The sequence below is a fragment of the Harpia harpyja genome, chromosome 6, assembly GCF_026419915.1.
Source record: "Harpia harpyja isolate bHarHar1 chromosome 6, bHarHar1 primary haplotype, whole genome shotgun sequence".
NCBI lineage: Eukaryota > Metazoa > Chordata > Aves > Accipitriformes > Accipitridae > Harpia > Harpia harpyja.
Window position 1 is genome coordinate 43,560,064 of NC_068945.1, and position 16,157 is coordinate 43,576,220.

Consider the following 16,157-nt stretch of genomic DNA (forward strand, 5'->3'; position numbering starts at 1 on the left):
ACAGTCCCCTGCCAGCTGAGCTAATACAACGCGAATGAACATGACAAGCTTTTACTGTCCACCACACGGAAAACTGGCTAAGTTAGCACTATTTCTTCACCTAAGACTCAGAAATATTAAATTCCATTCCAAGCTCCAAAGAAAAGGATTTACTAGGAAAACCTGTCCATTCCTTCCCTTATCCCCAAACCCAGGAAGCCAAGCTTGTATGAAAACCGTTCCATGCCTCAACCCCACCCAGTCTCCTGACATCCCTGACCCCATGCTCTGTTCCTCAACAGTCCTGACTGCTCCTGTCATGTGTCACGCTCCTCCCAACATGCTCCCTCTCCATGTGCCTCCTTAGCTCACGGTCCCTTCTACATAGGGCCTGCAGCCTTGGTGTCCCAATGGGCTACGACCGCCCAACTCCTCGCTCTCTTTTCTCCCTCTGCAAAAGTTCCTCCTTTCAGAACAGGGAAGGAGCACCTCAGCCAGCCACCATCTGTCTCGGCCTCTCCGTTCCCAAGTTCATTGCCCAACTACTACCACCTTTCAATAGGCTTAAGTTCTGTGCTCTGCCTACTGAAATTAAGCAAGACCTTCTTTCATGGTGACTGGGTGTGGGGTGGAAATAATTTGCTCCACTGTCCCTTGACATGTTACAGAAGACTCCAGACCCCTCCATCCAGCCCTGTCCTGTATGCCCAACACAGACTGCCTGCCTTATTCCCCTCTAGAATGCCCTCTGAAACAAACAAACAAACAAACAAACGCACGCTTTTCAAACACTTATTAACATGGTCAAACAAGTGCATATTTTGCAGAGGCAGTGAAAGCATCAGAAAGCTCACCAAATGTCAAGTTTTTTTGTTTGAACTTTCTCTTACAAAGAGGAAGATCAGACATGTTTAATCCAACAGATCAGCATATTATAGACAAATCTTCACTTGAATGTGCATTTTGCATAGGGGAAAAAATGCGTTTGCACTGTTTCTCAGCACCACACAAAAGGAAAAACATTGATCAAAATTTAAGCAAAGCAGCTGGAAACAATCAGTATAACAGCAAGTATCCAACACAATGACAAGGATTTTACCCCACCATAAGATGACTTTTTCCAACTTTACTTCCGACTATAATACAACCATAATCTACAGGACTCTCCCTTCAGCTCTATTCACTGACTGGTAAGTTTTCTTTACCTTAGTGTATACTACAATTTACCAGTTCAGGCTCTAATTCAGAATACTTGGTTTTACATACCCGCGCCCCACAATTTTCAATGGCATCCTTGGTGTCTTCTTTTTCAGCTGATGATGACGTATGAAAGGTAGATCCTGAGTACTCATCTACAGTGAAAACCACATATTTTTTTTATAACCAGTGTGACTTAATACTACTTATTTACACCTCGAGCGCACCTTGAATCACCATATTTGGGAGAAAAATCGTAACACAGAATAAAACATTCCCTCAAATTTGTGAGGTCCTAGAGAGAAAATTATCATAATACGGATTTTTAAGATGCATCTGTGTGAATTCCTTTCTTCCAGGGCATTTTACTTTTTAATGTATAAAGGGAATTTGCTGAAAATCACTATAATGGTCACAAATAAACCACTCTTGTTTCTTAAAGGTGTGTGATCTCTCTCTCTGACACTGTGCGTGCCATGCAGTAACTAGCTACATTCCTCCAGCAATTTTAATTTCCCTACGTATTGTGCACAGAAAATCAGGAACGACAAAATCACAGGCTTGAAATCTTTAAGGCCCCAGTTTTAATCCATGCATGAAACAATGGTCTGTCTCTAGACATGGATCTGGACTGAGTATTTTAGTCAAACTGCTGCATCGTCTGTTGCAGAAGACACAGATGGGACACTGAATGAGAGACAGGCTTGTGAAATGTTGAGAAACAACCCATGATCTGGACATTTCACTTGTACTGTTGAAAACTGCATTCCACCCTTTCCTCTCTCAGAATTTCTAAGTAATATTTGACAGGTCACAAACTCCTCAGAAGCAGTCACTGAGCCTGGGCTCCCCATTATGGGGTGCCTACCTTGAATCTCACTTATATCCGAGAATTGGATTCCAGATAGTCCCAGATACAATTTAGAAGCAGCAACTCATTGTCATTGTTTGCATGGAAGGCACACTGAACACAATTTTAAGTATCAAGGATTCAGAAAGAAACAAGTCCCAGCAGCTCAAGCGTGGCATCTAAAAACAGAGATGGAGGTTTTCACCTTAATCACTCTACACCTCCTTTCCCGCTCCATAATTCCATGGTTTCTGCGCAATCACCTTTCTGTAGGCAAAGCTTCACTGCTAAAGAGGGACACAATACTCCTTCTACAAGAAAAGCGAGCAAGACAGGGAGAAAATAGGTATCCTCATAAAAATACAAAAGGGTCCAGTATTAATGAGTCACAGGGCCAACCTCACTTCTGGCATTTTCTGCTTTAGGCAACTCCTTTTGCAAGCTTTCATTTCTTGAAGGGGATTACATTAAGATACAAGCTTAGAATTACAAATCATTATGTCTGAATTGGGAACCTAACCTCGTCAGTCAGTCATACAGGTCTCCAGAGGTTGATTCTAACCTCAAGTTATACAGTGTGAAATAACAATCTTCTCCTCCCACCTCAATCACTGGTGGGTGCAATTTCCTAGACTTTCTCTGAATTTGTTTTTGGGGTTTTTTTAGAACAAGGCATTTCCCAACACATGTTAGTCATTAGCGGCTTGACAGCCCTTATTTCACAGGGTTGTTATGATGATCTATTGATGACTATGATACTCGTCAGACTGTCTGAAATGCATCATAGATAATAACATACCCTTATATCTAAGGATAATGTTCTATGAGGAAAACAGGCATTTTCCCCTTTTTCTTGTTTTTCAAGATCACAGAGTAGATTTAGCCTTTTACTGATACTTGCAGATAGCCCAAGCTCTTTGCTGGTGCAGACGAAGGCTCCAACCAGCATTAGAAATAGAGGACAGATGTGCTGGTGGTCAAAGCACATTTGTAGATAGCACCATAGAGAGTGTCATAACTTATCAATACCAAGATGCTTGGAGTAAGTGAACACTTAGCTCCTATGCAAGTAACATCCGTAATCTGGAGATCAACATTGTCCTTTCCTCCAATAGCTATGCACAGTTTTTGTAGATGGGTCCTTGTCCCTCTTACTAGAATTGTAATGTGGCTGGAGAATTTGAACCAGCAAGTCCCTCCCTCACTAAGCACACAGTTCTGGGAGTGCCAACTGGACGGGGTGGCCAGAAGCATTGGAGCCTGACGAAATCCAAGAGAAGTATCTGTACAAACGTCACACTGATTTGTAACACTCTTTCAGAAAACAAAAGGAGAAGAACTCAAGAGAGTAGAACTAGGCAGACAGGCACCCAGTATGCTGGTAATTTACACATAAGCCTCTTGGGTGGTAACAATACCTCCTAGAATGAGAAGAGTCTAGACACACCAGTGTGCTCAGAGCTTCTACTGCTCCTAGAAGCCTCTCCACCCCAAGCACAGCAGGGGGTGGTCAATCTCTCAGATATATGGGGCTGCTCCTATACCATTTTCATAAAAGGTACACTTGCCAGACTTCTTCTGTCACTTCATCAGTGTTCATTCAGGTCACAAACTGCAACATGCATGCAGCCTCCTACCATACAACTTGGTATGTGTGATTACTCCCACCATGTAACACGGACACTACAATTTTGCTTAAAAGATAGACTAAGTATTTTGTGGATGCAGGAGAGCTGTGACACCTTTCCTGAAACATACTGCACAACACTGACTGAATAAGCTCTTCTGGTCAACTGTATCTGCCTGAACGCTGGATAAAAGCAGACTTGCCAGCACCCAGTTTTGTACTGACTTTCTAAACATGCAATTCACATTCTCTGTTCAGAGTATGTAGGTATCTTAATGTTTTGGATTCTGTTTCAGAGTCACTTTAATCAAAAGCAACCCAAACTCCTATTCAGTCTTGCCCACCATGGTCAATAGCAAAGTTTTCAGTAGCAGCTGTTTAAGTCTGAAGTCTCAATCTTTAGATAAGATTTTAGGATCTTTGGAGCCCATAAGATTTTTTTCCATAGGGTTTTTATCAATCTTGAAATTTCTGTTCAACAGCCACAGAACAAGGAAAAAGGCAGGAAAGATGAAAGGCAACGATGTTCTTCCATCTGCAAAATTCCAGTTCTCGTGGTGTCAGTAACTCTAGTCAGTAATTATTTTTCCAGCCACTGGAAAAGTAATTCAAAAACATGAACATATAAATACACAGAAATCCCTGTGCATACAAAAGACGCAAATCCCACACCTTTTTACTCTGCCTGCTCCCTAGCTGGTATCAAAAGATGACTTTTAGTTGTCTTTCCAATTAACCTTTACCTCTCCACTCTCTCCCGAGATTTCCCTCCTCATAAATTGTCTTACATAATGACTTTTTGCAGATTACAGTGCAAAGCAGCTACTCTTCTATACAGAAAACATGAGAAGACCACTACTTAATTTTGACCCCAAAATAGATTTTAAGAAGTTATTACTATGACTCAGTAACAAAGTAAATAGAATGACAAATTTCAGCTCTCATTCAACATTTAATTGTGCAAGATACTGCACCTGTTTTCCAGATTTATGAAATAAACTTGTGGAGGATGGCATTCAACCCTTTCACAGTTAGAAGTATTTGTGCTGCAGGAATCATGATTCTTTGCTGAAGCAATCTAAATTGCTTGAACCCAAATCCAAACATAAAAGTTTGAAAGAAATTTTCACATGTACTTCTTAACACCTGATCTTCAAGATAACACATGGGTAAAAAACAACATGACAGAAATGAATAAAGACACACAGGAAAAATAGCTGACATGAAATGACCTATGAAAAGGCAGTCTTTCCTTTCTGTGATTTTTAATATTATAACATACTGGTCCACTACGGGGCTACCTTTCACATTACTGTATAATACAGACAAAACCAAACCTCATGTTTTAACTGAACAACTTTTAACAAACCTCTATGCATCTTACAAAAACACTATCACTGCAAAATAAAGGGCAAAAGAGGACCTGTTGTTGCTTACCCATTGCAAATACATGAGAGAGAGAAGAACAAAAGGAGGAGTGAGATATTTTTCCTAGAGAGAAGTTTAATCTCTAATATTGTCAAAAGAACAACAGTACTTCCCCCCCCCCCCCCGCCAAAACAAGCATGCCAAAGAACTTGGAACTATTTGTATTCTATACTTAGAAGTTACAAGTTCACTTGCCTACATATCTGTTCACCTCTCTCTGCTTTATATTTTCAACAGCTGATTGTAGAAACTCTAAAACCTGAATGGGGAATTGTTTCTCATCTCATTAAAAAATACACAAATCAATAAACAGTAGAACAAAGAAACTAGAAAAAAAAAAAACAAACCATTAAGGTCATATATCCTCTCTCCAATATATAGTGGACCAGCTAGCTGCTTCACTTAGGGAGCAGGTATGGTGGAGGAAGCCTACATCACGGAAGGGTATTTACAGTGTTGAATGGCAGACTCGAGGGAGCACACACATGCATAGAGGCATATTTCAGTAGACCTTCTGCTCCCAGAACACCTTGCTAGAACCATTCATTTAATATTAGGGAAAAATTTGCAAGTACAATGTGCCTGTCCATAAAAACACTACAAAGAGACTGTTACAAATACCTTCAATATCCTCTGCACCTCCTAAACCAAATTCCTCCAATAGATCTGCAAAACAAATAAATCAGATGCTTTATTTAATACTCCTATCCAGAAAGATTACAAAGCTCAACCCAGAACCACATGAAGTGAACATTACCCGATTTCTGCTGCCTTTTTTTAGCAGAGGTTTCCTTCATTTCCAAAACAGATTCAGAAGTCTTCAGCTATGAAAGACACAATCCAATGAGAAAAAACCAAATTCAAAGTAACTGCATACTACTTAATAAGCAGAACAAGTAGTCAGTCTGACATGAACAAATACTTACTGGGGAATTGTTGGGTTTCTCCGAAAAGCCTGGAGGTGAAAAATGTTTTGGGAAGTGTTATTTTATTTAATTGAAGGTATCTTCTACTCCATTCAATATCAGTAGTTTCTACAACTAAGTAATAGTTGCAAGCATTATTTCATTGAGAGCACGATACCCAACATTCAGTTCACCTCATCCTAGAGCATTTGTATTAGTGTACATGAAATGGAGAATGCATAGTTCCCATTGTGCACCCTGGATTTAAAAAATAATCATCACAGAACTAGGACAATTCATGTGAAGCAATAAGGTCATGCTTGTTAACAGAACAAGATCAAAAATATTTAGTCCTTTTGAGGAGCTGAATCCTGCTTTCTAAAAAGATTATTTCAAAAGCCAAAGGGGGTCTGCTGTAATGAACAATCATAAAACAGTCCAACAGCACTATGACTGTGATTATCCTGTAAGTCTTTAATGTTGAGGAGTATTTTCCTTTCCATTGATGGGACAGAGAAAGCATGGGCACATCCACAAAAATCTCATACATGTGTCCTTCAATGAGGTAAAAATCAAGCTAGTTCTCATCAGATTGTTCTGGTTTAGCTTGCAAGGAAACAAAAGAAACAAATGTTGCTTGGTTGTAATCTGTATTTATAGCATCATTCCAAGTACTTTTTTTTTTTAATTTTTGTCCAACATTAAATCATTTCCAAACTCACACCGTCCACTGGCCCACCTATATTTTTCAAATCCTCTGCTTTAGTCATCTTACAGTTTGAGTCCTCTCATGAGAGAAGTATATGAAATGTTACTAAGAATGGCTCCACAGCAAAATTTTTATATTTAAAAAAAAAAAAAACTATTAAAAAGCAAACAATATTTGATTTCAGGAAACTTGGTGGTCTAGCAGTATGGAAATACCTTAGAAAGATTACCATAATCACCTTTTACCCCCTTTTCACACTGATTTTAAACTTACCTTAATAGCATCATATGAAGCAGACTTCCATGACAACTACTCAACAAGTAGATTTACAAGCTCCCAGGAGCCTGTAAAGTTTTGCTTCCAGCTTACTAAACTAAAACTGCATTAGCTTCTTCAGCTATTCTGTTGTACCTATACTACAAGCAGGACTGACAAACCATTTGCTAAAGGAGAAATCCTTCAGAAAAGAGTTCTACTTCCCTGCCATCCTACACTCAAGATGCTCAAGAGACGGTGTCACAAACTACAGGCAGAAACCCTCAGCAACAAAACCTAAACTTTTAGTCACATTTTAGCTACTAGGCAAAGCACAACAGAAAGCTATTGAAAATTAAGCTAAGGGAAAAAAAAAAAAAAAAAAAGATTAGCTAGATCATAGCTTTCTTCTGCTGCATTATCATCCAAGAATGTTTAAGTGTTCAGACAGGTCAGTCCTAAACCACATACACTGTCATCACTATGCAACAAAAACCTGAATCCAAAAAAATACAAACATGTCCAAAGAACACATCTAATGCAAACAAGACAACTTCCTTTACAAACTGGCCAGCAAGTGCTGTGATAACTGGCGTTAACTAACAAATACTAAGCACTTCATCACTTCATTGCTATAGCACACACCCACATCATAGCAGCATTCCTAAGACAGACACTGCTAAAAGTTTACTTTAGCCTATAAAGGCTTACAGACAAACATTTAGTCCACGAGGAAATTACCATTGTCACGTTCCCCTGAAACAATCTGTAAGCATGCTCCGTGTCTGTCTGCAGCTGGGAGCAACACACCAGACGATACTTTTCTCGGACTTCCAGAATCCGTCTGTATAATCTAAAACACATGCATAAGAATTGGTATAAACGCATTTTCAACTCATTTCTATGCAAAAAGCTCCTGCTAAGTCAATTTGCACAGCATGGTGTCCTGGGTTCAGCTGGGATAGAGTTAATTTTTACAGGAACCTGGGAGGTTGGGGGGGGGCATAGCCGAGGCAGCCGACCTGAACTAGCCAAGGAGCTATTCCATACCATGTGACATCATGCCCAGTATATAAATGGGGAGCGGGCCGGGGGGAGGTCTCTCGATTTTTGGTGGTGGAGCGTCGGGTTCCGGGTGGTGAGCAGTTGCACTGTGCATCACTTTTTTTTTTTGTATATTCTTTCATTAGTACCGTTGTTGTTGTTGTAACCGTTTTTTTTTTTTTTTTGTGTTGTCCCAGTAAACTGCCCTTATCTCAAACCTCGAGGTTCCAGTTTTTTTTCTTTTCTCTCCTCCGTCTCCTCCCTATCCCACCGGAGGGGGGCAGGAGGAGTGAGCAAGCGGCTGCATGGTCCTTTGTTACCGGCTGGGCTGAAACCACAACACATGGTATCAAGTATATTAGAGATACAAAAACCTTTGATAAGACCCTTGGAAAGGACACATCAAGACATAGTCTATTGGAAAGCACAGCAGTTGTGCATGTTTTCAGATCTCGGGCAGAAACCTCACAGCTCATCTAAACTATTCTGTCACATTGATAAACCTTGACAAACCAGACAGCCACAAAAGAGAATTAACATGGTAACTCAAGGTGTGGGCTGTGAACCAATAACTGCAGCTCTGTGGTGATCCAACTTTTGTACTGAACTTGCACCTGACATTCAAGTTTATGCTTACGTTCCCTGGGCATGTATCCTGCAGTGGCGAGTGAACACATCGCTACTCCCAATCGCAAGGGTGATTTGGGTTGAACAAAGACTAGCAAGGCAAAGCTTACAGAAGCTAAGGCTACCTAAAAAAACTAATAATATTTTAGTCTTGTATTTTGAAGAAGGGGTGGGGAAGAGTTCGTTTTGCCTCACAAGAAAGCCAGACCGGGTTAGCTACAGACCCTGCTCATTTTCTTCCAGCCCAGTACCACAGACAGAAAGAACGGAAAGGGCAAACACAGCCAGCATGTGTGGTATCTCTGTTGGACACGACCTTCAAAAAGGGCTGAAGTACACCTACAAAAGGTAGAGAGGATCTATTCAGAAGCAGCTAACCATCTAGGCTGGAGACCCTAAGGGCAACCACTGACCAGGTCAGTAGAATAGAGCTGTCTGGTGAAAAAGCAACAGTCCTGCCAGCCCCTGTGAAAAGCTCAGAGTATTTTCAACAGCAAGAAACTTCACTGCTTCAAGACTATACTAGAAACCAAACTCAAAGGCCAGTTGTTATGAGACCCAAGTCGTTAGCTTAACCTAACTTCATCCCAATCCCAACTGAACACATGGCCCAGAGCAGAAGTATTTCAAGGGTCCCCAGTTACAAACATATGGCAGAAGCAGGAAAAGAGGAAATAAGCCTCATCAACGGTAGGGCCCAAGCCAAAAGCAAGCTCTCAAGCGCTTCTGGATCTTACTCCTACCCTCCTCTGCCTGGCAGGAGCCCCCATATCCTTCACGGAAAGTACCTCAGAGTCCCAGGGAGATTCAGCATCTTCCTCTTCCTCTGCTCCCACTGCTGGCAGGGCACCTACAAACAAGGTAAGAAGTGAGACACTGAGTGCTTATATTTCACTCTACCCTTCCCCATCCGTCAAGCCCTGCATCCAGAAGACGTGCAGTGGTTCTATTGCTGAGGACAAACTAAGAAGCAAGTGTTATTCAAGGGCTTCTCCACACCCAGCCACATAGTGGTATTTCCTTTACACTGCCACCTCCTCTTGCCTCTTTTCCAGCAGAAGACAGCTATGCACAACAGCTGACACAGCTACAAGCAACACCCAACACATGTTTGGGTAGCATTCAGGAAGGGACTCCAGCACGCTGCAGTCCTGTGGTATACAGAGTTTACGTCACCTGCTCTCCAGCCTACAGCTCCAGAATTTGGCATTTACTACCGCTTTCCACTGTACAGGAGGTACTGTAGAAACACTACCCAAAACATCCTCATGCTAACATCACCAAAATCACCAAGACACAATGCTCCTTTTGTAGTGCTACCAGGAAAGATCTTCACTGACAGAGACTTGTTATACCCTGCACCTTCCCAGAAGCTAGACACCTAAGCATTGCCATTTAAAAACAGGGTAGAGGCTCACAGCTCAAACACTCACCCCAAACACACAAAAGCAGTTTCTGTCTCAGGGGGTTAACATTCAAATCTCTCCTCTACCAGATGAACGTAAGGCTTGGTCTCAGCGGGTTCCTGGCCAGATTAATTTCTCTGTTTTAAGCTACTCCATTAGGTAAAACTGATTCAGGATTCACTTGTGTGGAGACACGCACACAAAGAAGGGGGAAGGAGCTGGAGACCAGTGAGGGCACCCACCCCAGAAAAGGGCAACTGCTGGTTCCAACCTGGGCTCTGACTACTTACACCATGCCAAATGCACGCTTATGGTAAACTGCAGAGACAGAAGAGCATGTATAGGCACAACACTTGAATACAGCAGGTTCTGCCAGGCTCCCTGTGTAGCATTTGATCAGCAGCTACACATGCTCTGGTAACATCTACCACACCAAGCTAATCTCTGGAGACAGACAATGGAAACAGTACCTTCTCCTCCTGCTCTGAGACTCAAGGTGAGTACCACAGTGCTCAACTCTGACCAACCTGGTAGCGCTTTAAAGCACACACAAGTGTGGCACTGGAGAGACCTTCTACATTTTAAAACTGGACAAGGTGAGGCACTGGAACAGAACAGCTTTCTCAGCTTGACTCAAATCTTTCCCAGGCTTCAGCCAAGAACAATCACAGCTTTTCCTACACAGAATACAGCTTTTCAATCCAACAGTATGGGCCAGAAAGGGGAATACCACTGTCACACGCAAGACACTGTAGTCGTCCTCCTCTTTTTTATCAGTGCATTTTGTTCAGGTCACTTCAGGGAGAACACAGCAACAAAAGCAAGAATGGCACTTGCTTCATATAGCATCATTTGGAATCCACCACCACAACTTCAGTTCTTCAAGAACGAATGAAAAGGAACAAAAGCTCTTTCCTTCTCTGCCAATGCCCACTAGGATTCACAGGCCAGGGAAAAATTTGCTATCTCAGAAGTCAATCGCCATTTTAGTTCATTTACTGTGCATTAATATTCATAGAGGAAGAACTGGATCGGTATTTACTAACTAATTTCTCTCACCAGTGTTGTCTTTTGAAGCACTGTGGACTTGATGGCCATCATTACCAATAGAATTTTTCACACCCTCAACAACTGCAGTTTGGAGCTCTTCACCAGTATCTTCCTTCTCCTGCTCCTCCCCCTCTTCTTCCCATTCAGGTGATTCTGCCTAAAAGAAATTGACCGAGACAGCTGGAAAGAGCAGAAACAAGCATCTTCTTCACCATCCATCAACAACTTGAAAAATACTTTTCTTGTGTAAGGCAAAAGGGAAACTGTGTTGAGCTTTGCTTTACAAGGCCTTCAGTTTTTCCATGACAATCTATATGAGTAGAGAGCAATGCCTAATGTCATTAAGTCTCACCCCTGGCTCTGCAAAGCCCCTGAGAAGCACTTCCTAATGTCAGTCTAACTAGCTTCATTTAAGTTACATCATTCTGGAACACATTCCTTCTTTTCCCCTCCTTTGCTCCAAGGGAAATCACTAGCTTCCTGCTCTCAATCTTATGCAAACTTCTTTTTGTTTCCTCACTTTCAGCCACCACACCATCAATTTTACTAAATGGCAGTCACTCTTCACAGATAAAATCTGTACAGACAACCGAGAAAAATGTAATTGATTCCAGAAAAAGTCTACTGCCTGTTCTTTTTCCTGCAAAACTACTGTAACCAACAGAAGAAAGTATTGAAAATACTGCCTGATATTATTCTTATACCTAAGAAACTGCTTTGGCTAGGAGTAAGACATTTTCTAATTTCAAAAAAAGGATGATCAAAAGACAGATATATGTGAAGAATAAGTATTAACAGAAATTCAGTTTACCATTTGTTTCTTACCTATAATACCCTTAGAAAATATCCTTGTGATTAAATCATCCCTATATACTTACTTTGGTGCTTGAGTGAAATGCTGCCCTTAAATTTTCTTCACGCCTATTTAAGTGCAAGTTTTCACTTCCTTGTTTCAGTGCTTCACAGACTTTATCATCTACCTCTTCAGATTGCTCTTCTTCAGCATCTTCATCCCCCACACGTTCAAGAATGACAGGGTTCGGTCTTTGACTTTCAAGCCTTGGGTTTTTTGCTGCTGACCAAGAATTATTACCACTTTCAAAGCCATCACTGAAGCTTGACTTTTTCTCCTTAAGACCACAACTATCTGAGAGAGGCTGAGGTATCTCTTTTTTCCAGTCTGTCGTTTCAGAGTCTGCAAGACAGGAGTCAGCATTTCTGTGAAACTTCTCCTGTATCATGCTTTTCCTGTTCCAGCTTTCTTGTGTATCTTGCAAATTATTTAGATTTTGAAAGACAGCTTGTTTTGGTACTGACTTGCAAGATACTTCATTATTCATTATCTTTGGAGACATGGCAATTGCATCTTCTTGCGACCCTTCGTGACACCCAGCTATAAAAGACACAGGAGTATCAACAGATTCCTCCACCTTTTCATCAAGTTCTTTACTTATTTTATCATCATCATCACAGACATCTCCAGTTCCACGCCAAGCTTCTCCTTCATACTTGGTGTTACTAAAATACTCCAATTTCTGACTGATTTCCCCTTTAGGTTCTGTTTTCGCCCCCTGCTCCTCCTCCAATATGTCGTTAGACTGAGTTTCTTCATCTTCCAGATCCTCCTCCTCCTTTTCATCTTGTGTAAGATCCTCATCCTCCTCCTCTTCTTCCTCTGCCTCCTCATAATCTTCATCATCATCTCCTTCATTTTCATCATCTTCCTCCTCCTCCTCCTCCTCCAATTCTTCTTCCTCCAGGTTGCTTGCATCTGAGACATCTTGACTCAACAATTCTCCACATTCTCCTTTGTTCAGGTTTGCATCTGACGGGGTTCTTTGTTTGAGGCTTTTCTTTGGTGACTTAGGACTTTCAATTCTAGAACCATCGCCATCATCTTAAAGCACAAGAAAAAGAAAAATGCATGTGAACAAAAGGGGTTATGTAAATAGCAATAGGCATGTTACCAGATTAACGCACAGGAGAGGAGTCATCTGGGAATGTCTGGAAAAGGAGCCAGGTAAGGGATGGGCAGGATGGACGAAGGACTTGACCAGGGACAAAGGCTTAGGAGGGGATTAGTATCTTCATTTTAATGATACAACTTATTCTTTTCTGAAATGACTAAGTGCTGTGTTTTCAAAATGCTACTTTTCTCACTTGCTATAGCAAAAAAAAAAAAAAATTATAAAAATACTACTGAGCAAGTCTACTGTTATGTATCAGTATATCATACAATCTTTTCCAAATAGCTTACTGTTTTTCTTGAACTGCTGGGAAACGTTCATTAACAGTGTCAAGTTTGGCTTCTGCAGCTTCTGTAAATAAAGAATTATTTTAGCAAAAAAATTTTTTTTTCTTTGAACAGCAACAACAACAAATCCTTTGTTCACATCAAATCTTGAACAGTAAATATAATCAGGCTGTCCTTTTGGTAGTGCTCAGGTGCTGGCTCCATCCTATACTTCTAACTACACAAACACTCCCCATCTATGCAATTCAGTGAGTACTTCACCCCAAAACACTGTGCAGGCACCCTTCTGCAAATTGTTTCTAAAACTATGTTCACATGCATAACAGTTCTAAAAACCTGTTTTTAATATCTGTCATACTTAAGTAAAATTCAGCTATATTTTAAGATTGCAGTTTCAGGATGCTTACTTGCAAATGTGCACAACACGAGTAACTGTTAAGATCCCTAGACTTAATGCATAAATTAGTCCCTGCAAGTACACTTACCAAAATATCCCTAAATTTCAAAATCATGCCAGAAAAAACCACATCATTTCTATTTAAATCAGTGCAAGAAAATGAAATCATGTTAAAACTAAACATGCTTGCATCTCCAGCATTACAGAGCGGGTTCAACTATCACACTCAGGTTCCTCGTCACTGCAGAATCCCAGTGCAACAGAATAGATGCTCCAGCCATCACTGCAGAAGCTGATAATTCTTCAGAACATTAGTAAAAACAGTAGGCACAAGAGCTTGTAGCTGTCAAAGAGAATACTACTCAAGCATTCAAAAAAAAAAACAACAAAAAAAAAAGGGAAAACATGCAGCGTGAGATCACATGCAAGCACAGAATGCCATCTCATAGAAGAAAAAGACGACCCATTTGAGTAACTCATCCATTGAGCGCTCTTGAGGAACCTGACGAGGAGGAAAGGAGAACTAGGTGATGAAGGATTTCAGTAGATCTTGATAAATAAACGCCCTTTTTCTTTATCAGTTAGGATTCTATCACCAAATTTACAGGAAACAATAACAAAGTTTGGAGAAGAACAGAACAGGTTATAATAGTAACTTATAAACTTTTAGGGCCTGCAAGCCTGACTCAAATGAACAAGAACAAATAAAAGAATGCAGCTGTTTATCTCGTCACCTATTGCTCTTTTGCCCCAAACCACAAATCTACTGCATGCTCCGCCACAGCTACAGGTCTTTTAGGAAAAACTCACAGCAGAAGGCAGGCCGGCAGGCCAGAGACTGCTTCTAAGGAGAAAACAATATTGGCTGGAACTGCAGTTTCTTTCAATCCCAGAGAAAACTTGCCTTCAAATCACTAATTTTTACAGGACATTCTTCCTGCAAAAGCAGCATACCTTGGGGGTGAAATCAAGTTGTTCTTCCTCGGAAGCATGCCAACTGTCACCACTCCCCTCTTTCTCAGAGCTTCTTAAAAAGCAAAGCAAAATGAGTACTGTGTCTCTCAAATCATTCCTCAGGTAAGTGTTAGGTATTTTTAAAGTCTCACCTTATTGAGTCTCCTTGGGAAAAGTCATCTATTGCTGTTCAAACATTAATTGACATGTTGAAATTAGATTTGGCATGCTAAAAATTAACCAGTACATATAAACACTTAACATGGACAACTCTACAGGTCATAACAGAATGAAACTTTGGGTAGTCAGTTCAACACAAGACAGCATGAATGAATGCATTTCCAAAACAACTGCTTTTTTGAGCCATACTGAATTAAAAAAAAAAGAAAACAAAAAAGACCAGACTTGGATCTCCTTTGGACTCTTACACCCAGAAGATTAACAAACATCTCTGAACTAAAAAAACCAATAGCATAGCATGAATAAGCTATGTTCGCAAACAGTTAAACTGGTGGTGGCTTAGCAAGACAGTAAGTAAATGAACCTCCTAAGTACTCATATTACACACGAGTACACATCACATGCAGAGATTTTACTGTTTTCTGTAACATTATGCATATAACATTATGCTGTATACTACACTATCTGCTGCTCTACCTAATTACAGATTATTCTGAAAAGGTAAAGAAAATCAAAAAGCATAATCAAGATCTAAAGCTTTTCCCCAGGTAGAATAATCACCAGCAGTTCTCTATACTGCACCAAAAAGGGTATTCAACAGACAAAAGGGGCATAATCAGGGCATTCTATACTACACTCCAAGTATTCATCAGTGTTATGAAGGCAACTTGCACACAGGATCATAGGATAAATCAGGTCAGAAGGGACATCGGGAAGTCTCTTAGCCAACTGCCTCCTCAAAGCAGGCTCAGCTATGAGGTCAGATAAGGTTGCTTAGGGCTTTATCCAGTTCGGTCTTGAACACCTCCAAGGAGGGAGACTATACAACCTCTTTGTTCTACTGTCCTTATCATGGTAAAGCTCCTCACACCCAATTAGAAACTCTCTTGTTTCCATTTATGCCTCTTGTACCTCCGCCTCCTGTCAGGCAGCCCTGGGAAGCACCCGGCTTTGTCTTCTCAGATGTACTGGAAGCTGCTGCTAGGTCCTCTTCCAAGTCGCCTCTTCTCTAGGCAGAACAAGCCCTGTTTCCTCAGCCTCTCCTCAAAGGGCAACTACTCCTGCCTCTGACGAGTCTGATGGCCCTCCACTGAACTTGCTCACTGTTGAAACACCAATCTCTCTTGCACTGAGGGCTCAAAATTATAGCCAGGGAGCTGGACACAATCCAGTGAGTGCCAAGTAGGAGCGGACAATCACTTTCCTCAATCTTTTGGCTATGCTGCTTTTAATACAGCCAAGGACACCGTTGACCTTCTCAGTTGCCAGGGCACCCTGCTGGCTCATGCTCAGCT

The 16,157-nt window shown here is 41.0% G+C and overlaps 1 protein-coding gene across 1 annotated transcript in view; it reads right to left on the reverse strand.

Annotated features, from left to right (window-relative positions):
- The window catches only part of LOC128143588 (ankyrin repeat domain-containing protein 26-like), a 110,121-nt gene that overhangs the window by 83,241 nt on the left and 10,723 nt on the right, over positions 1-16,157 (reverse strand). The window contains 11 exon segments of the mRNA XM_052790948.1: positions 1,246-1,331; positions 5,703-5,747; positions 5,839-5,905; positions 6,008-6,036; positions 7,692-7,794; positions 9,410-9,471; positions 11,078-11,234; positions 11,956-12,974; positions 13,335-13,395; positions 14,683-14,755; positions 14,835-14,868. Of these exon segments, the coding sequence (XP_052646908.1) occupies positions 1,246-1,331; positions 5,703-5,747; positions 5,839-5,905; positions 6,008-6,036; positions 7,692-7,794; positions 9,410-9,471; positions 11,078-11,234; positions 11,956-12,974; positions 13,335-13,395; positions 14,683-14,755; positions 14,835-14,868 (1,736 nt within the window).